The sequence below is a fragment of the Cervus canadensis genome, chromosome 30 (assembly GCF_019320065.1).
Source record: "Cervus canadensis isolate Bull #8, Minnesota chromosome 30, ASM1932006v1, whole genome shotgun sequence".
Classification (NCBI taxonomy): Eukaryota; Metazoa; Chordata; class Mammalia; order Artiodactyla; family Cervidae; genus Cervus; species Cervus canadensis.
In genome coordinates this window covers 27425959-27448837 of record NC_057415.1, presented here as the reverse complement: position 1 = coordinate 27448837, position 22879 = coordinate 27425959, and the positions used below count along the sequence as shown (strand labels likewise).

At 38.7% G+C, this 22879-nt stretch overlaps 1 protein-coding gene across 3 annotated transcripts in view; it reads right to left on the bottom strand.

The window, feature by feature from the left end:
- Positions 1-22879, bottom strand: part of SLC44A1 (solute carrier family 44 member 1) — a 212851-nt gene that overhangs the window by 152392 nt on the left and 37580 nt on the right. For all 3 annotated transcript variants that reach the window (XM_043452950.1, XM_043452948.1, XM_043452947.1), the window contains exon 2: positions 4038-4127. In XM_043452950.1, the coding sequence (XP_043308885.1) occupies positions 4038-4127 (90 nt within the window). The remainder of the gene's footprint in view (positions 1-4037; positions 4128-22879) is intronic.

The following is a 22879-nucleotide window of genomic DNA, read 5'->3' as shown; positions in this document are numbered from 1 at the left end:
ACTTCTTTATTTCAGGTTTTTCACCAGTTATTTGGACTCATCTAAACCACTGCATCAGCCTCCAAAGTGTTGGCCTGAAATCTCTTCCCCCTTTACAATGACTTTACATTTACACTGGCTACCAGGGCCATCTTTCTAAACTCAATCATATCATTTCTTGCTTAAAACTGCAATAGTTTGTCAGTGCCTACAACAGTGGGTCTCAACCCCGGCTGAATATTAGAATCAAAGAGATTAAATTAGATTCAATGGGGTGGGGCCCATACATGAGTATTTTTTATTTTAATCCCAGCAAATTATAATATGCAGTTAGTGTTGAGAACCACTTGTTTACTACCTTAATGGAAAATAGAAATTAAGAGGTACACTTCAACATGTAATTTTTTAGAACAGGGTAAAGCATATATCCAATAATTTCAAAATATTGAATAAGCGCCAATCTAGGAGATGATAATAAAGACTGACAGAAATTTACTTTAAAAACTATCCTAAGTTCTAGACAATTCAAGCATGGAAAATATTTTAATAGTAAGAGAAGAAACAAAAGAGAAGTACACATATTTATGATGAGATGAACATGTGTAAATAAAAAGATTTAGTGGTGAAGATGAGTGAAAGATGACAAGATCTTAAAATATTTCAGAACTAGAGAGTAGGTACCAAGGAGTGAGCAAAGAACTGCAAGTAAGAGCAGTGAGTAAAGATATGGTTTGAATGATAGGCTGTAATAGGATTGAGAAAGAAAATGCTTATAAAAGCAGAAGCAACTGGCCACTAAATGAAAAGAATATAGGCAGAAAATTCTAGTTCCTTTTCTATTTTTGCCTCTCATGGGCAGCAGTATATTCTTAGATAAGCTAATGTTCACTATACTTCGCCTGTAAACTGGGGATAAAACTAATTTTATAGGGTAATTGGGAGAATTTAGTGAGATAAATATATAAAAATGATAGCATCAAGCCCATGATAATGCTCAAAAAATATTTGTTGAATGTTTCTCTTAAAGGTACTACAGAATGAAATCTAAAGACAAAAATGAAATGCAACTCTTAAAAAACATACAAGGCTTCCCTGGTGACTCAGTCGGTAAAGAACTCATCTGCAATGCAGGAGACCACCTGCAATGCAGGAAACCTGCGTTCCATCCCTGGGTCAGGAAGATCCCCTGGAAAAGGAAATGGCAACCTACTCCAGTATTCTTGCCTGGGAAATCCCATGGACAGAGGAGCCTGGTGAGTTACAGTCAACAGGGTCACAAGAGTCAGACAAGGCTTAGTGACTAAACCGCCATCACCAAAAACATACAAAACAAGTATTCAGAAGACAAAAAAAATTGTTTACTGTTGTGCCAGTAAGGTGGGCAGAACTTTGAGATTTCTCCAGTTTCCACATGGTAAAATTTGATGTTAGCTCTACTCCAAGGAATGGTAATCCATAAAAAGAAACATTCCAAAGCAAATAACACTATGCCTGCATTTAAAAGTACACACAGTGGGTCTTAATTACCACCACACTGAAATCAACATTATATTAATTACCATTGCATTAAAACATTTCCGTAAACAAATAGCTCCTGACTCTCCAGCCACTCCCAAATCAGCCTATTAACATTAGTGATTGCACTTTCCTGAGCTATTTTAGTACAGAAAATCAAAAGCACTTTGGGAGGTAGGTACATATTTTTATAAACATAATTTTGAAAGGTCAGCTGCTATTTGTCTCAGAGTGAAACTCAGGAGGCAGGGAGAGGTTGTGGACTAGTTCTGTTAGCAAAGAATGTCTCCTCCATCCCTGGGTGCCACATTTCAGTTTCTACTTCATTAAACTAAGTAGACTCTTGAACAACATCTTACAAGTTTTAAGTTAGGAAATGAGTAATTCTGATATTTTCTAAATATCCTAAATTTGGTGAAACTGAGCCATCTATTACTTTTAAAACTAACACTCTTTATTTTACTGAATGTCTTATATCTTATCAAAGTTCCCTGTTTTCTTTTCCTTGGTTCAGAAGCTGGACTGGTGTCCACACTTCTGCCCATTAGCCATGAAAAGGGTTGTTCTGTAATTCTCAAATGATGTTTGTGAGGTGGGCAGCTGCAGAGAGACACAGAATAAGATTACCTAAAAAGTAGTAATAATGAAAAATAATAAGATTCCTAAATAAAAAAAAAAAAGGTATGGGGAAAAGATTAAATACACTCACACTTGAGTGGGAAAAAAAAAGCATGCCAAAGGTAGTAGATCATGGCATCTGGCCCCATCACTTCATGGCAAATAGATGGAGAAAAGGTGGAAACAGTGACAGACTTCATTTTATGGGGCTCCAAAATCACTGCAGATGGTGACTGCAGCCATGAAATTAAAAGATGCTTGCTCCTTGGAAGAAAAGCCATGACCAACCTAGATAGCATATTAAAAAGCAGAGACATTACTTTGCCAACAAAGGTCCGTCTAGTCAAAGCTATGGTTTTTCCAGTAGTCATGTATGGGTGTAAGGGCTGGACTATAATGAAAGCTGAGCACTGAAGAATTGATGCTTTTGAACTGTGGTGTTGGAGAAGACTCTTGAGAGTCCCTTGCACTGCAGGGAGATCCAACCAGTCCATTCTAAAGGAGATCAGGCCTGAATGTTCACTGGAAGGGCTGATGCTGAAGCTGAAACTCCAATACTTTGGCCACCTGATGCAAAGAGCTGACTCATTTGAAAAGACCCTGATGCTGGGAAAGATTGAAGGCGGGAGAAGGGGACAACAGAGGATGAAATAGATGGTTGGATGGCATCACTGACTTGATGGACATGAGTTTGAGCAACCTTCGGGAGTTGGTGATAGACAGGGAAGCCTGGCATGCTGCAGACTGTAGGGTTGCAAAGAGTCAGACATGACTGAGCGACTGAACTGAACTGAACTGAACTGAACTGAAGGTAGCATAATTGTGTTTCAAGTTGCAAAGACTAAGAAAGAGAGAACAATACTATCTGCGCAATTCTCTCAAGGGAGAAACAAGGTGACAGAAGAGCACTGGCCTGGAAGGTAAGAGACGGGGCTCTGTCCCCAGCTCTGCCATTAACTAGCAGTGTGGCCTCGAGATGGTCACTTTCATCTCTGTGGTCTCGTGTTCTTGATGTGTGTAATGAGGGTGATGGGCCAGATGAGGATTTCTAAGTGCTTTCTAGCTTGAAATATCAGCTAGCTCTAAAAGGGCTGCTTTCTACCTCTTGTCCAGCCCAGTACACCAGCAGTGACACCAAAGTCCCTGAAGCCTGTGTGGAAACTCCTGCAGGGCAGACTGGAGATGCAATGTGAATAAACACAGCCCCAACACTTTGCACCAGGGACTCTGCTCCTCCATCCTCCACATCCATTGGAAAATCACCAGCTCCCGTGATCCCCGACTGAGAAATGCCACTTAGTCCCACAGGCACAGCAGGCAGCAGGAGCCTAGGATGGGTAGAAGGAGGAAGAGGCAGGGAGCAACCGGCCGCCCCTCTAAGAAGAACTAAAAAAAATGTCACAACAGGGAGCATTGTAGATATCATCTAGCAAAACCTCTAATTTTATAGAAAGGCACTACCAAGTCCCTGAAAGAAACTGACTGGCGAAAAAAATAACCATCAGGACTGTGCGACTGGGTTGAATAAATACTCAGGACTCGATTCCATGACCACTGCTCTCTGCTCACCACCTGCATCAAGCTTAGAGTTCATGGATATTTATGTCAAAGGCTTTCTGGCTTTCTGAAATGATCTAGTCAAAGAGAGAGTTTCAATTATTCCTTAATTTTGACCTCAGTTCTCATGCAAACCAAAAAGAAAAGAAAAAAAAGTCAAGGGGTACCAATACCACTTAACTGTATGGGAAAAAAAAAATAACCTAATTCTATGGTATCCTAGAACTTCCAGTTATAAGCAATTCAAGAGGGATTATTCATTTACAAATATAAATAAATATCTAAATAACAAGTTCCCTCTTCAAACCAACTCCCCATCATCCCCTTGAATCACGGGTTCATGTTCTGAGGATCTGTGAGCTTCTTACCATCCCAATGCAGAAGAGGATGAAAAGCAGCAGCCATGGTATGTCTGTGCAGCTACGGTCCTCCAGTGGCTTCCATTCTCGCTTGGAGCTCTAATTGAAAAGACAAAATAAGAGAGTGGTAAATGTGAATTTTAATTGAAGTGAGGAAGGCATAAACATAACACTGATATCTAAAACCCTGAACCTTTAAGATGCAACTCAAATATTTGTCAGTTTTCTGTGAATTTTACCCCAATACCCATCTCTCTCCCTGGCCAGGATCGATTTCAGTGCTTTGTTGGTATCTCTATTAGAGCAGTTAGCATGCTCAATTACTACCACTGAGATGTGTCCCTAGCAGAACGTGAGCTTTGCATAAGAAGGACCACTGCTCATTTCCCAGCATCTAACACAATGCCTGAGGGTTCATGGTATGTGGTCAGTACAGACTTTTTAAAATGAATAAACAAATTCTTCCAACGTCAGTCTTAGTGATAGCTTTTTCTTTGTGTGACTTTTGCCAGACTTAAAAATGTAGAACATGCTTTTCTACATGTTCTCATCTAGGAAGGAAGTTGAGTAAAATGAATTTCTATTGAAGGCTTGGGAAACTTATGGAAAAAGTTCTGCAAAAAGAAGGCTAGGGCCTCCAGTGGTTTCCATGACAAGATACAGGAAGCAATCTAGAAGGCTTGTCAGAAGGAAGGACACTGGCAGAACGAGGCTGGAGATAAGGGAACCCTCTAGTATAATTAGTATTTAGAGTTCAAGAATGAACCCAGGGACTTTCCTGGTGGATAAGACTTCATGCCTTCAATGCAGGGGACCTGGGTTCCATCCCTGGTTGGGGAACTAAGATTCTACATACCACAATTAAGCCCACATGCCACAATTAGAGAAGCCCGCGCTGTTCCAAAAAAGAACCAGTGCAGCCAAAATAAATACTAAAAAATTTTAATTAAAAAAAGAAAAAAAAAAAAAGAGTGGGGACACAGTTCTCAACTAAGTTTGCTTAGCTGTTCCTCCATCTAAAAAAAAATAATTTTTAACTTTGACAAACTGATGAAAGCTACAGATCCTTTTCTTAGGAGATAAGCATGTAGCTGCATAATTTTCTCAAAAAGTTCAGGGAATTCAGACCCTAGGTTACAAAACTCAACTTTAAAACATCTGCCTATTGAGGTTAAGAGCAAAAATCTGGAGCTACAACCACTCCTTCCTGACCCCTAAATGCTAACCAGACAAATGCCTTTTCAGTGCCTCAGACTCTGAGTTGTTCAACAGCGACAACAAAACCCCCACCACCCTTAAAAGCTTGTTCCCAAACACCCACACGAGAAAACAAAAGAGCACTAGTTAGTCATGGGAAAAAACCTTACCCTCAGACTCTAACTAGCATTAAAAACCAAGAGGGAGTAGGCAGTTTTTTCCAGAGGAATGTAGCATTATGGCGGATGGATAAAGGACTCTTCTCCTTAGCTCTGTCATTAGGTAGCTAAACAGTTTTAGATAAATCACTTCATCTCTCTGGGTGGCAGGAAGAAGTGAGATTAAATCTCTTAGGTTCCTTCCAGTTCTAAAAATCTATGATCAGGAATACAGTTTTGTGAAAACTTGTGCAATGACCAAAAAAAAAAAAAAACCCTGCAAAAATAATTTGACATTATTCCCAGTGTTATTCCAATAAGAATGCCTGTATTGTGGGCTGCGTTTTGGAAGACAGTTGCTTCCAGTATGAAAAATAATGTTTCTTTGTATTAAATGATTTCAATCTTGAATAATATCCATTACAGTAAAATTACTTACAAACACAGAATTTGGACGCCTCTTTGAAATTCATTACATTTACTCTAAGGTGATTTCCAGAACAAGGGCTACGTTGAAATATTACATTTGCTTATCTTAACAAATAGTATGTATTAGGGGAAGGAGGAGGAACAAGTCTGATTGAGCATTCTCTTTATTCACAACTTTTTTTTAATTTTTACTTTAGACCAACATTCACATTTAATGCCTAAATTTTCACCTGTAACACAAAGATGGTAGAATTTCATTTTGATCAGAAAAACACAATGATTCAATATCTCAAGAATTCAATTTACTGTGGGCAATGTCTAGCCCAAATACATAGAAAACCTTTCACTGGGGATGAGAAGTGGAGAGAGGATAGGGGTTAAATAAAAAACAGTCACAGAGTACAAAGTGGATCAGAAGAATACAAAAAAAGGGTGTGGTCAACCTCACTCAGATAAAGAAAAGCTTCTCCAGGAGGGTTTATCTCATAGGCTATGTTGAGGATTAAATGTGACTATCTATCACATAGTAAACACTAACTCTTGGTTATAATTCTTATTCACCAACACTGACTTTTCAGTTAACCTTCTCCCTATTGTTAAAATATCCTTTTACCAGATGGACCCTTTCACTGAAAGAATAGAAAGAATATTAAACTCACTTTTCCCCTTCTATTTAATAAAACTTCAACTTAATGGTGGCCATCTTACATTGTAGCTACTGTTTTTAAAGCTCTCAGCTATTAATTGCTATTAAATAGGCACTGTACCCAAAGCTTTACACACATTACCTTTAAAATAGCTCTCTGATGCAGGTATCGTCCTTACTGCACAGCTAAGAAACTCAGACCCAAAAGTTAACTTATCAGACCAAGGTTTCACAACTGTGCAGTTGGGATCTGAACCCAAGTCTGTGGCCACAAAGCCAAATCCAGTGAGAATATCATTCATTTTGCACTTAGCCAGTAAAGAGCAAAAATACCTCCATTAGTTTTTCCTCATACTGCAAACTTTCCTCACACTGCAAACTGCAACCCAATAATTTAAAATTCTACAGGCACAGAGAAAAAGAGTGATATGTTTTATAAGCCATGAAATTTCTCAAGCGAGTCAGGAAACCCAACAGTTGAAAAAATTTAATGATTCTTTAACACACTTAACCAAGTGGTAACTGGATTTAATGCTGTCTGTTTCTTCCAATTAAAATCCACATAGACCTAGAAAAAGTAAAATGTTTTCAAAAGCACTTTTAAATGTGATTTTTATCCCTTTCTCAAATTCTGCATAAGGTTAATACAGGCTGTCAATCAGTGTTAGGTCTCTTCCCATTCACAGAATCTTATATTTCAGGAACTAAATAAGACCAAAGGAATCATACAGTCCAAGTCTTTAAGTGACCAAGGGAAAAGAAAGAGACTTGCTTAGAGAAGCAAGTCTCTTTCTTTTCCCTTGGTCACTTAAAGACTTGGACTGTATGATTCCTTTGGTCTTATTTAGTTCCTGAAATAAGGAAAATAAGTGGAAAATTCATTACTGAAACCTGAGTCCTCAAACTCTAGCAGAGAGGTGGAAACTCCCAGAAAGAGCTAAGAAAACACTTAAAAAACAACAACACATGATAACAGAGATGAAGAATGCCTTTGTCAGGCCCATCAGTAAACTAAACACTGCCAAGTAAAGGCTCAATAAATTCAAGGATAGGTCAACAGAAATTACCCAAAGTGAAACACACAAAAAAAGAAAATTAAAATTAAAAACCCAGAACAGAACGTCCAAGAACTATAGAATAATATCAAATGGTCTAACATGTGTGACTGTAATCCCAGAAGAGTAAGTGGAGCAGAGGAAATGTTAGAAGAAATACTGACAGAATTTTCCAAAAATAACATAAGAAATCAAACCATAGATCCAAGAAGCTGAGAGAATTCCAAGCAGGATAAATACAACACACACATGTATACATACATACACTACACAAACTATATTCAAAATGTTGAAAACCAAATACAGAGACATCATTTTGATGGCAGAAAGAGGGAGGAAAGGGCACATTGTAAACAAAGAAGCAAAGATTAAGCAAACTTCTTATCAGAAATCCTGCAAAGCAAAAAAACCATGGGATGACATCTTTTAATTACTGAAAGAATTAAAAAGAAAAAATAAACACGTTATTAACTCAGAATTTTACACCCAGAGAAGATGTCTCTCAGAAATGAAGACTTGTTCAACAAAACCTAAGAGAATTTATCAGAAGCAAACTGAAGTACAAAACATGTTAAAGTTATTCAGGCAGAAGAGTATGAGACAAACTTGGGATATTACACAAAGAAATAAAGACTTCCAAAAACAAGTAAAATGAAGTTTTAAACTTTTCCATAATAAAGTATTTTTAAAATAAGGGTGTAAATATATGTGCATAACAGCATTCACATTACAGTCTTCCTGCACACTCTACAAGACTAACAACCTAGAAAGCAGAATTACAATTTTTAATACTAGTACTAGGCCATAAAAAATAAATCTAAGTCAGATCACAGCTGATGTCTGCCTGATGTCTGTATTATATTCATATCCTTAAAGTTAGTCCCTGGTGGCTCAGACGGTAAAGTGGTAAAACCTACAATGCGGGAGACCCGGGTTCAATCCCTGGGCTGGGAAGATCTCCTGGAGAAGGAAATGGCAACCCACTCCAGTATTCTTGCCTGGAAAATCCCATGGAGGAAGAGCCTGGTAGGCTACAGTCCATGGGGTCGCAAAGAGTCGGACACGACTGAGCAACTTTTCACCATTCACTATCACAATGTTTAACATCTTCACATTCCTTCCTACATTTTACACATCATAGATTTTAAAACAAAACAAAACCAACTTCCATAATATCTCTTTCAGAAGTCATAGTAGAGGTAACTACATCCTAGACTTCACATGCACCATGAGCCCTAACAGCTAAAACCAAGGCTTTCTGATGAATCTGATTTCATAGGGGTGTGCATTTTTTAGGAAATAAATCCTGTGAAAAGTTCTGTCTTAGATTTCCATGTTATTTCCAGTGAAGATAAAGTTGTTGAGTAAATGTTTTTGTAGGTAACAGTCCCTCACAAAGGTTCTGACAAGTGATATGTTACAACCAGTGAGTCAAATCAGGCATCACTGGAGGGCATTAGCAGTATCAGGGCAGGCAGGGTGGGCCAAGCCAGGGAACCACTAGGAAGGGAAAGGTCTGACAGATGTGAATCTAGTTCACAGAAACAGGCAGGGCTGGAAGACATAAAAGGATCAAAGAGACAATAGCAACAATCCAGACTTAAGACAAAAAGCCAGTGAGGTCTCAAATTTGGAAATAAGCAGGGTCCGAACTCCAGAAGTCAAAAGATCCAGGTGATACCTAACGGCAAAGACCAAATGCCCCTGTCCTCTTTATACTCTGCATTCTGTCTGTATGACTCTCTTCTAATTAAGACTGATGTGCAAAGATTCTCAAGAGTCCCATCATAACTCAGTAACACTATTACCTTGTACTATGAGTCTTTCCTTGATCCATGAGATTTTTGTAAACATTATGTGACAATAATGAAAAATGTGCTTTAAACAACAGTACTGTAAATTACCTAAGAAGTTACTTAACTTTTCAGGTAACACTTTTAAGCATTCTGTCGGTTCTTCAAATAAATACTCAGCACCACACAAAGAATCTGAGATCCAAAGCCAGGTAAGACAGCGCCCTACCCTCACAAAGCTTTAGAGCAATAGAGGCAAACCAAGGACTTGATAACATAAGTGATGTCAAAATAGAGATGTGTGAAATGTACTACAGGAATAGAGATGGGGAACCGTTAAGCAAACATTTGTTAGATTTGTTGAAACTACCTCATAAACTTCTGAAGCAAACACTAAAAAATGATTCTCTGTTGTCTAAAATAGAATGTGTTTTATGCCCAAAACATACTAAAAATTCTTTCTAGCTCTGATGGGAAATATTGACTGCCAAATAAGAATTATTCCACTCAGAAATGTGTAGTAGTAAACAAACAGAACATTAAGTTCATTAAAAAAAAAAAACAAAAAAACTCAAGTCAGCCCCTTTTCTCTCTTCGTAGCCATTAAGATTTCTCTATACTACATTTTATGGCTGCTCCATTTAGAAAGAGGCCTTTCGGTTTTGGAAAAGAGAAAACATATTGTCCTTTGTTTTTTGGTACAATTAGTGCAGGGCTATATTTATTAAGCTAACTAGAATAATATTTTCATGTTGATGTCATTGAGATTCCCACTAATACTGAGTTAAGTAGTATCTGGTCACATACATCCAGAGTTACTGTAAGCTGGAATTTCTGATAGGCTAAAGGACAAGAGGCTCCCCCTTGTCATTTCCCCAGAGCAAGCTAGATAACTGCATTCTCCTTCATTCAAAGCAACAGTAAGTGGCAATCGGGGAGGCTGGTCCAAAGAAAGAAAAGTAGGGTATAGGTAGTATTAACCCTGAAAATAAAGGACAAACCAGAGTCAATTCCAACACCATTTGGGCCAGCAATTCACAACTACAGCACTGCCCATGCCTCTGTGTTTTTATTAGTCAGGAGGAATACCACAATTATTCATTACTCATGGTTAAGTACTTAGAAATTCAAACAGAATCCAGATTATTATTGTAAGGTTATCAAGACTTGCTTATGTTCCTATGGGACAGCAAAAAGTAGAGTTAGACTGATTGGCCAGGGATTGCAATAAGCTGAAGCCTACACCTAATGACAGGCGTACTGATATCATCCTTCCTGTGTGCCTACCTCTCTACAACACAGATCCAATCCACCCTGCCTTTCCCAGATTCCAATGAAAAGCCAACTCTGTATGTGAAGGCTAACGGAAGCTAAGATGTGGTCTTTCACCCAGCAGATTTCCAGGATGTATCCTTGGAAAGTGTTCATTACTTTTTTGAATAATCAAATTCCCTCTCTCCAATTTTCTTTGACCACCACAGTCTCTATTTTCTGGGTAAACAGACTACCTCTGAAACAGGATCATAGTTCCAGCAGCTCTACTCCTTAGCACAACCAGAAAGCCTCTAGTCACTGATTCCATCTCCAAGGTCACTACTATAGACATTTGTGATTTAAGCACATATGTTGTAAGCAGTGGAATATCTGTGAAGACTTTATTTTGTTCATGCCAATCTGCTTTACACAAAAACCTCCAGTGTTAAAGACAGATAGTCATACACTCCAAATCTTCAAAGCTCCCTCCAAGGACTCAATGGTTCATTAAAATTCCCCAATATGCTTTTATTTGCACAGAGTAGTAACAAAAGAATAAAAGAGCTGATGTGTATCATTTTTGCCACAATTTTCAGTAGAGTGAGCAGACCCGATGAAGTTGGGTAGCAATAAAACATGGAGGCTTTCAGCCTCTGTTCACAGCACCTGAAAATAAAATCTTGTAATAGGATTTTGAAAGACATTGCCTGTCCTTTGGGAAAGCTCTCTCAAGGATTTGGAGTGCATAACTATGTACAGTTACCATAAGTAATCTGTTTCATTTGCTAAGCCTGGTGATAGCAATTCATATTTGAAAGGGAAAAATAAAAGCATGATTTTAACAGGCAGTTAAAGGTAATAAGATACATTGAGTGGAAAGATACAGGCATCTGTGTCCAACTGCTTTTCTTAGTTCATGAACTTTATGCTAAACCACAAACATTCATCTGTTTAAGGAAAAAGAGTGAAATGCCAATGATAGTTGCTCTAAGTTATGCATTTACGCGGTGACAGAAAGATCATGGGGAGATATGTTGCCAATGACTTCATTCTTTCCCTGAATGCCCTAAAAAAAAAAAAATAATAACTGTGGGTTTGTTACAAAGATGTCCTTCTTCCATCAGATGTCCCAGGGGCTGTCTTCCTTGTACATGAGCACGTGACAATTACTGGGCAGGGGCCACGTTCCTTCTGCCCTGCAACACAGCTCACAGCATATTTTACCTCCATGAGGAAAGAAACACGATCAAAATTATACAGATAAACCTGTCTGTAACCCTTGAATAGTATTTCTAACTTGCCTTTCTTCTGAATCAGTGGAAAGTAACATTTTTAATTTAAAATTATATTTGGTTTTATTTTAACTATATAGTTTTTAAGGGCTTCATTTCTCCCCATCACAGCCTACAAGTGTCAGAATATCTTCAGTACTTGGTGACACCAAGGGCAGACTGACAGGCCCAAAGCTGTACTTTGCACCTCCAACCTACTAGAGTACAACCAGTTTCCTGTAGCTAATGGATTTGCTGACTTTTATACTGTTACCCTTTCTCTTAAAGCAGGAACTCACAGGTACTCAAGATAGGATTCTCATTCCAACCGTGCTTCCTTTCCCTGATGGAATGGCTAAGAACTGACTTATGAAGACTATGATGACTTATGGAGAAGAAACATGAAGACTACTCTGATCATATATCATAGCTAATGGGTAAGTGGAAGTGAGTAAATTTATGTCTTAAATCAAAATTAGATCTTGTCTTTGGCAATGAAGATGTCTTTAGTCTACAGTAATTGTGCACAGAAATAAATATATGTTCAGTTCTATGGCAGTGCCTAAAAACTCTGAAGGGAACAAATTCCTATTATAGGTAAATAATTTATGAAAATATAGATTATATTCCTTTCCTTGGAGTTAGTATTGCACACTATGTACATACCACCATCATAATAATTACTATTTCACATTATAATTACTTACTTCTCCAGTAGATGATGATTTTTTTGAGAGTAAGGATATTTTTTTGTTTAAATCAGGGATCAGTAAGCACTTAAAATTCTTCAAGAGGAAACCTAGTCCACATGAAACAATGTGTAGAGAATCTTGCCCTAAGTGGCTGAATTATATAATGGCTATTCTTCCAAACTTACTGCCTACTTCAGGGCAAGAACTTGTTGGTTTTATTTATCCCCAGTAGATGAACAGTGTCTAGCACATAATAGGCTCTCAGTAAATTTATTTAATGGATGAATGAACAAGGCAAGGTCTTTCATCATTCAAGTAGCATGATGTTTGTGCAAACGTCCTCACTGTCTCCTGCATAAGATCATTTCCCTAAAAAGCATTCTACTGTATCACAGGCTGGCTCTTTTTCCTACAGATATTACACAATATAGCATTTCCCAGAGATATCTGTCAATAGGGTCTATGAGAAAAACAAATTCTAGATTTAAGTAAGTTTTAGAAATGCTAGTTAACGAAGTCTAGTCTCTTCAGTAGGACTTCACTGAGACCTTATTTTGAGACGCTCCAAAACATATTCGGTCACCCACAGACTGGGAGACGTGAATACAGACTGTGCCAATCTTTCTCCCAACGCGTTTCTGCAAACCAGAGCATAGGGGTTCATGGTTAGGATGGATGCTCCCACTGAAAAGTACTCAAGAAAAGGCTGATGGCACTGGTTAAAACTATGCTGGAACTCATAAAAAGAGAATGAAACCTTGCCATCTGCAACAACATGGAAGGACTTGGAGGGTATTAATGCTAAGTGAAATAAATCCGACAGAGGAAGACAAATATTAGAATCATTTATATGCAGAATAAAAAACACAACACTACTGAACGTAACAAAAAAACAAGCAGAGAGAACAAACTTGCAGTTACTAGTGGGGAGATGGAAGGGAGAGGGGCAACATAAGGGTAGGGGATTAACAGCAATCAATTGTTAGGTATAAAATAAGCTACACGGATTTATCATACAATACAGAGAATACAGCCAACATTTTACAAAAACTGTAAATGGAGCACAACACTTAAAAATTGTGAATCATTATATTGCACACCTGTAACTTAATATGGCATATCAACTATACTTCAGTTTTTTAAAAAAACACTATTCTGAAACTGAAAGCAATGTCTATCAGTTAAACATTTTGGGAAAGTAATTTGGCGATACATTTCAAATAACTCAAAGTAATCTAAAACATTAAAAGAGCTGCATGTGGGATGTCCAATATAGTGCTATTGTGAGAAAAAAATTAGAAATTAACTATCTGCTAATAGAAAATGGTTAAAAATGAGAATGAAATATTAAGCAACCATAAGGATAATTATAAAGACGTTGCACAGTAACATATAAAATGATAATGATAAAAAGCTGTGTTCAGAAACAGGGTATAAAAGTATGCCATGCTCCAGTTATACAACTTATAAAATAGTCTATGCAATGTACAAGCATTAGAAAAGGATAGTGCAGTTTTTAAATAGTTACACTTACAATGCATTTTTTACTTCCATTCGTGCTATTTAATTATGGAAGAAATAACAAAGATAAATATTAACTCCCATTTCTCCAGGTCATACTTTTTCTACTTCCTCAATATAGTGTCAGATATAAATAGATGCACAATGAAAACAACCAGAATGTATTTCAGTCATTCTATCTGACACTTATTGACAAGAGATCAGAACATTTCAAACTTCGCTAGAAAGCTGTATGCTGAGAATCACCTAAGATTTCTCCTGAAAAATACAGGAGAACCAGTAACATCTGAGAGGTAGTACTCTCTAATAAACATTACAGAGGAAATACACCAGCGTAGTGAGGGATGTATACAGCGTACACAGCCAATAAGCACTAAAACAGCAGGGATGTGAAGCAGGTAGTTGAGCCCTAAGGCCCATGATCACTCTACTCTGCCCTGTTTATTGTGGTTACTGTCTCCTGTATGGACATAAGGAACAGACTTGTGGTTGCCAAAAGATAGGTGGGGTGGACTGGGAGTCTGGGATTAGCAGACCCAAACTGCTACATATAGACTGGATCAACAACAAGGTCCTACCATATAGCACAGGGAACTATATTCAATATTCTGTAACAAACCTTAATAGAAAAGAATATAAAAAAGAAAATATATATATTTAAACTGAGTCACTTTGCTGTACAGCAGAAATTAATAAAATGTTATAAATTACCTTCGATAAAAAAATTTAGTTAAAAAACAAAACATGTATCTTGTATGGACACTGTGGATGGTTGGATGTGGAAGGGGAGGGAGAAGGAAATAAGAGGCATAAGAATTACAGTTTACCGTTGAACAAAGCAAAGGTTAGGGGCATCTAACCCCATGTAGTCAAAATCTGCATATGACTTTATAGTCAATCCTCTGTATCCATGCTTCTTCCATATCCCAGGTTCTGTACTGGCGGATTCAACCAACCACCTACAGATCATGTGGAACTGTAGTATTTACTGTTGGAAAAACCTGAGAACAAGTAGACCCACGCAGTTCAAACCCATGCTGTTCAAGGGTGAAATGTACAGCAAAAATACTATAGTACATTTTGTGGCTTGTTTTATCTAAATTTATTGTTTGCATGGCTAATATTTCTTCTTACAGGAAAATTATAGGACATAGCCAAGAATAATAGATTTTTAAACATGTTTTGTGTTTTGATTTCAAAGATAATTTCCAACTGTCCAAATATCACTGCTGATATTTGAAGAAAACACCTGTAGTGGTGTTTAACAGGTGGAAACAAACAGTTGTTTCCTCCTTCAGTTCAGTTCAGTTCAGTTCAGTTCAGTCGCTCAGTTGTGTCCGACTCTTTGCGACCCCATGAATTGCAGCACGCCAGGCCTCCCTGTCCATCACAAAGTCCAGGAGTGTACCCAAACTCATGTGCATCAAGTTGGTGATGCCATCCAACCATCTCATCTGTCGACCCCTTATCCTCCTGCCCCCAATCCCTCCCAGCATCAGGGTCTTTTCCAATGAGTCAACTCTTCACATGAGGTGGCCAAAGTATTGGAGTTTCAGCTTCAACATCAGTCCTTCCAATGAACACCCAGGACTTATCTCCTTCAGGATGGACTGGTTGGATCTCCTTGCAGTCCAAGGGACTCTCAAGAGTCTTCTCCAACACCATAGTTCAAAAGCATCAATTCTTTAGCACTCAGCTTTCTTCACAGTCCACCTCTCACATCCATACATGACCACTGGAAAAGCCATAGCCTTGACCAGACAGACCTTTGTTGGCAAAGTAATGTCTCTGCTTTTTAATATGCTATCTAGGTTGGCCATAACTTTCCTTCCAAGGAGTAAGCGTCTTTTAATTTCATGGCTTCAATCACCATCTGCAGTGATTTTGGAGCCCCCAAAAATAAAGTTTGACACTGTTTTCACTGTTTCCCCATCTATTTCCCATGAAGTGATGGGACCAGATGCCATGATCTTAGTTTTCTGAATGTTGAGCTTTAAGCCAACTTTTTCACTCTCCTCTTTCACTTTTATCAAGAGGCTCTTTAGTTCCTCTTCACTTTCTGCCATAAGGGTGGTGTCATCTGCATATCTGAGGTTATTGATATTTCTCCCAGAAATCTTGATTCCAGCTTGTGCTTCCTCCAGCCCAGCGTTTCTCATGATGTACTCTGAATATAAGTTAAATAAGCAGGGTGATAATATACAGCCTTGATGTACTCCTTTTCATATTTGGAACCAGTCTATTGTTCCATATCCAGTTCTAACTGTTGCTTCCTGACCTGCATATAGGTTTCTTAACAGGCAGGTCAGGTGGTCTGGTATGCCCATCTCTTTCAGAATTTTCCAGTTTATTGTGATCCACACAGTCAAAGGCTTTGGCATAGTCAATAAAGCAGAAATAGATGTTTTTCTGGAACTCTCTTGCTTTTTCAATGATTCAGCGGATGTTGATCTCTGATTCCTCTGCCTTTTCTACAGCCAGCTTGAACATCTGGAAGTCCATGGTTCACATATTGTTGAAGCCTGGCTTGGAGAATTTTGAGCATTACTTTACTAGCATGTGAGATGAGTGCAATTGTGCAGTAGTTTGAGCATTCTTTGGCATTGTCTTTCTTTTGATTGGAATGAAAACTGACTTTTTCCAGTCCTGTGGCCACTGCTGAGTTTTCCAAATTTGATGGCATATTGAGTGCAGCACTTTCACAGCCTTCAGTAACTTCCATCTATAATTTGCATAGCATTTGTTTGGATTTCAAGAGTAATAATTATTTAAAATACTACTTTGCTATTAGGAAAGCACATACAAATGCCTATCAACTGATGAATAGATACATACAAATGTGATTTATCCCACAGCATGGAAGATACATTTTGGAATAAAAAGGAATGAATTGTGAAACATACTACAACATGAATGAACTTTGAAAACAATGTACCTGAAAGAAACCAAACACAAAGTCCACATTTTATTCTATGTAATTCTGTTTATATGAAATGTCCAGAATAGGCAAATCTATAGAAAGAGAAAATAGATTAGTGTTTGCCTAGGGTTGGATGGGAGTTGAAGGGAATGGGGATTGACTGCTAATATGTATAAGGTTTCTTTGGAGGGTGATGAAAATGTTCTAAAATCAATTGCAGTGATCAAAACTCAGTGGACATACTCAAAATCATTGAGCAGTATACTTAAGATGGGTAAATTATATAGTATATGGTTACATCTCAATAGAGTTGTTATATGTATAAGAAAAACTGCACTAAAAGGCAGTCATTCTGGCCACCTCACATATGGAGTTCTACTGACAGACTCCATATGAACACTTTTAATAGCTCCAGTAGGTATACAACAAGATAAAAGCAAAATCGTTTAAGGTAAAGAGCTGGGTAATAGTGAAATTTGATGAAAGAAAACATTTTTTTCTGAGAAATTAGAAATTACAAGAATTATTAAAAGTGTAGACTTTCATTCCCTTTGTAGGCAGCATAAGGGGAAAAGAGAAGTGAGGTCGCAGAGAACTGAAATATAAGGTTGTTGTTGTTTAGTCACTAAGTCGTGTCCAACTCTTTTGCGACCCCATGGGCTGTAGCTGCCAGGCTCCTCTGTCCATGGGATTTCCCAGGCAAGAATACTGGAGTGGGTTGCCATGTCCTTCTCCAGGGGATCTTTGCGACCCAGGAATCAAACCCAAGTCTCCTGCATTAGCAGGCAGATTCTTTACTACTGAGCCACCTGCGAAGCCCGAAATATAAGATAAAACAGATGAAAGTAGAGAGAGAAAAGTCATCTTTTAAAGAGACCAAAGGACACACAGACCAAGGCAAAACTAGATCATGGTATAAACACAGCTACAGAATGTACTTGTCAGAAAAAAGGGGCCAGGTGGAGAAGTACGTACACACGTACTATTTATTTAGCACCTCTTGGGTGCCAGAATCTGTAATTGGCCAATTCTAATGACAAATAACAGTCTGAAAGATATACACTGACACTGGTCTTCTAAACTGTTTTGGGGAAGGGGTGCCAGGGCAGCCGACTATGGAACGCTGAATGGACAATTCAGGATACTGAGCTGCTGTGCTGTGAGTAATCCGGTCTACTCCCCTTCACCTAATTCCATATCGTTAGGCGACCTCATGTCCTCTGGCTTCCCACAAATTGGCAAGCAGTGTGCATAACATAACTACAGAGCTTCAGAAAATAAAGCACTGGAGCAACACAAGTTATTGCATATGCAGAGAGCCTGGAAGGATATATATAGACTAGCTGTGAACGACTGTTATCTCATGAGGCGGGATCAGAAAGGACTCTATTTATATGTGTCCATATTTGGATTGGATTTTTTAATAATCGCACTGCTTTTCTATTAGGCATAAATATGATAATTCTTAAATAATAATTTGGCTTTTCCTTAATACTAGCTAAACTGACAAAAATCTTCTGGTCTGTATGTCAGTTTAATAAATTAGCCTCCCGAGACGATGCATGTGTCTTAAGACTATGGTTTACATGAATCAACTATTAACAAAAGTATGGACTCATAAAAGTAAAATCAAGATTCTGAGCCTTGAAGCCCCAGGGCTTGCTGAATTCTAGAAACAACAGTTGGTCAAGCCTCCTGGCAGCCATCAACTGGGCTTCCTTGGTAAAGCCTGAACCACACCAAGGACTCTGCATTCAAATTATATAAGCAGAAAATATTAAGGAGTTATAATTTAGAATCCTTCTAGAGAATGTTTCCCAGCATTTTAGCCTAATTTACAAACAGCAGAGTCTCTAAGAACAGCAGGCTGGCTTTAGCCAACTAACTTTGAAAGAAAAGAGGCTGATTCTGTACCACCAACCAAAACCCTTTCCCTGCCCATGAATAGATCAGAACCATGGAGAAAGTGCTAGAAACATAAGATTCCTAGGTTTAGCCTGGCCCTGCAGATGGTGACTGCAGCCATGAAATTAAAAGACGCTTACTCCTTGGAAGGAAAGTTATGACCAACCTAGATAGCATATTAAAAAGCAGAGACATTACTTTGCCAACAAAGGTCTCTCTGGTCAAGGCTATGGCTTTTCCAGTGGTCATGTATGGATGTGAGAGTTGGACTGTGAAGAAAGCTGAGCGCCGAAAAATTGATGCTTTTGAACTGTGGTGTTGGAGAAGACTCTTGAGAGTCCCTTGGACTGCAAGGAGATCCAACCAGTCCATCCTGAAGGAAATCAGTCCTGGGTGTTCATTGGAAGGACTGATGCTGAGGCTGAAACTCCAATACTTTGGCCACCTCATGCGGAGAGTTGACTCATTGGAAGAGACCCTGATGCTGGGAGGGATTGGGGGCAGGAGGAGAAGGGGACGACAGAGGATGAGATGGCTGGGTGGCATCACCGACTCGATGGGCATGGGTTTGAGTAAACTCCGGGAGTTTGTGATGGACTGGGAGGCCTGGTGTGCTGCGATTCATGGGGTCGCAAAGAGTCGGACACGACTGAACGACTGAACTGAACTGAACTGAACTGAGAGTCTGAATCCTAAGTCTAACTACATTCCCACCCCCAGCCCAGGGTTTAAAAAGAAAGGTCAGAGTACCCTGTAGTAGATGCCACTGGATGGTATCAATACTTCAGCATCAAAACCAGCTGGCCCTCAGCTACTCCAAAGTATGGCCAATTGGTTATCTCCAAATGACTCTGGGTCTGAGACTGCTATGTTGTCACAAAGTCCCCAAATCCTATTTCTTGATAAATCCAACTACTAAAATCAAGATATCAGCTATTTAAGTCTGAAATGGAAAAGAGCAATACAAGAGAATCAAGCATTAAATTAACTGTGGATTAGACTATTTCCGACCCTTCCAATCCTGAGAAACAATGGTTTCACAAATCAGCAAAAGTTTCCAGGAGAAGCAGAATTAATGAAAACCAGTTAAAGACCTAAACTGATTAAAGAAAACTCACACAAAAAGACCAGAAACACCCAAGTAAGTGAGGAGGAACACTGAGTCATCAAATTAATAGCCCTATAAATGACAGATACTAAACTTGCTATTAAAAAAAAAAAATCAACCAAGAATAATGAAATGTTAATAGACCAACCTTTAATAAATAAATGCTCTGAAAACATGAGCATCTGTAAATCTCCATGCCCAATGAGTCATTAAAGCATCCCACTCATAAGAAATCATTTTTGTCTACCTCCAAAGCCAAGTCTCAAGCTCAGGCAGATCTCATTTATATCTTTACTGGTTTGTACCCAATTTTGGCAAACTATCTTTCCCATCAGTCAGTCCTCTATGTGTCTGTTAAAGCTACTTTTCTCACAAGATTAATTATTTATTAGCCCCTTAAAAGTAACAACTTTTTCTCTCTCCACACCTTTATCTCACCTCAACTGTTCTTTCCCTGCTGCCCAAAGTAATGATTCTCAATTACAGACTTCAAACAACTGTACCACTTCTAACGACACTATTCCTATCTTTAGTAGATCTCCATTTCTCTGAAATCCAATTAAATGCTGCTTCTTTGCATGAAGCTGACCTTATAATAAATGAATCTTCTGTTAGAATTACAGATATGTTGTTCAGTCGTGTCCAACTCTTTGCAACCCCAGGGACTGCAGCACGCCAGGCTTCCCTGTCCTTCACCATCTCCCGAAGCTTGCTTAAACTCTTGTCCATTGAGTCAGTGATAGCATTCAACCATCTCATCCTCTGTCGTCCCCTTCTCCTTCTGCCTTCAATCTTTCCCAGCATTGGGTTCTTTTCCAATGAGATGACTCTTCGCATCTGGTGGCCAAAGTATTGATGTTTCACCTTCAGCATCAGTCCTTCCAATGTATATTCAGGACTGATTCCCTTTAGGATTGACTGATGTGATCTTCTTGCAGTCTAAGGGGCTCTCAAGAGTCTTCTCCAACACAGATATGATCACAAAAAACAACCTATTCCAAGATGGTACATTTATTTAAGACTGGGTTACAAAATGACCAGCTAGCAGTCCACTGAGGAATAAAAGTGCAAGCCCCTGATAGAATCCCTACAGCCAACGAACAGGAGGCAGGACTCCAAGGATCCATACTTTGCTGCTTTCAACCCTAACGATACCTTGGCTCCCTGGCCACAACGAGACACATCTTTGGCCTCTCTGTCTGCTATAAGTATCACTTGGGTCACATCATCACTGTCTAGACACAAGTTTTTGTGCTCTCACTAATGAAAACTATCATAGTGATTGAACAATATCAAAGGGAGAATTAAAAAACAAAGACAAAAATGTAAGTATCCAGAGATAGCAAAACACACGCCCCACTGCCAAGAGTATCATGGGCTTTGGAGGAACAAATCAAGGGAAAAAGACCCTCTGCTCTGGTCCAACTGTTCTTTTTCTGCTAAGTGAATTGCCTAGCAATACCTCTCCCCCTAGTCCTCAGCCTAAGGAGAAGTATGATTTGGCCCCAAAGGGGCTATTCCTAGTGTAGGTCCCAACCACCCCACAGGGATCTTTCCATCCCAGAGATCCTTTGTAGGTCCAAAACCCCGTGTGGTACAAGTCCAGCTCAAGGAACCCTCTGTAATATAACACAGTGGATGCTTACTCCCAACTGTTTCTGCTTTCCGGGGGAGGCAGCTTCAAGCAGAAATGTGTGCTGGCCTGAGGTTGATCTCTAGGTGGTTTTTCAACATCCTCTGCCACATCTGTATAAGGGGTGTGTTGCAGTTGGCTTGTACCAGCTCCTGAGCACCCAACTTCATGTTGGTAGCCTGGTGGGAGTACTTATACCATGGAAATCTGCAAATGTGACAAATTTGGGCATCTTCTTTCTTTAATGTTGTTAACATTAACCAATATACCACTCCTTATGCCTGTCTGTCATGCAATTTGTGAGTTTTTCTTTTATGTAGAAAAAGTCTGGCGGGATGGGGGGTGGGGGGAACTTTCCTGGTGGTCTAGTGGTTAAGACTCTGCACTTCCACTGCAGGGGGCCCAGATTCAATCCCTAGTTGGGAAACTAAGATCCCGCATGCTGCAATGCAGGCAAAAAAAAAAAAATTTTTTTTTCATAGCCAAATCAGTTTGACTTTGGACCTTTTCAAACTGCTTTTAAACTCTTCCAAGATTTGATTATTTTTTTTCTTCTACTTACTTATGGTCTCATAAAATTAATTTTAATGTATCAGTTATCTGAAAAATTTTAACTACTAAATATAATGACATCAATTGCCTGTTGATTCAAAATGACCCCTTTAACAAATAATAAATTCTTATTTACAGTATGGTCTGTTTACACTACTCTCTCCCATTAACCTATTTCACTATTGTGTCATCAACAATAGCATCTAACATTTTTTGAGTACTTCCATGTACCAGCAATTTTCTCAGTCTCATTGAATCTCACACTTTACAGGTAAAGAAACTCGTGGTTGGGGAGATTAGGTAACTGAACTGGGGTTGTATGTCTGGTAAGTTGTTGTTCAGTTGCTAAGTTGTGTCCAACTCTTTGCGACCCTATGGACAGGTTCCTCTGCCCTTTATTATCTCCTGGAGTTTGCTCAAACACGTCTGTTGAGTAGGTGATGCGATCTGTCTCATCCTCTGCCTCCTCCTCCTCCTTTTGACAGACCTGAAACCCAAGCACTCTACCTCCAAAACCTAAACTCACAACCAGTCTGCTAAACTGTAACAAATTACTGCTTGCTACAGCTTGATTATCTCCTTTACGTTTATTGTGCTGACAAGCCCTCTAAAAATAAATGTATTTATTTTTTTTTTTGAAATTTTTTTTTAAAATTTATTTATTTATTTTTTCAGTGGGTTTTGTCATACATTGACATGAATCAGCAATAGATTTAC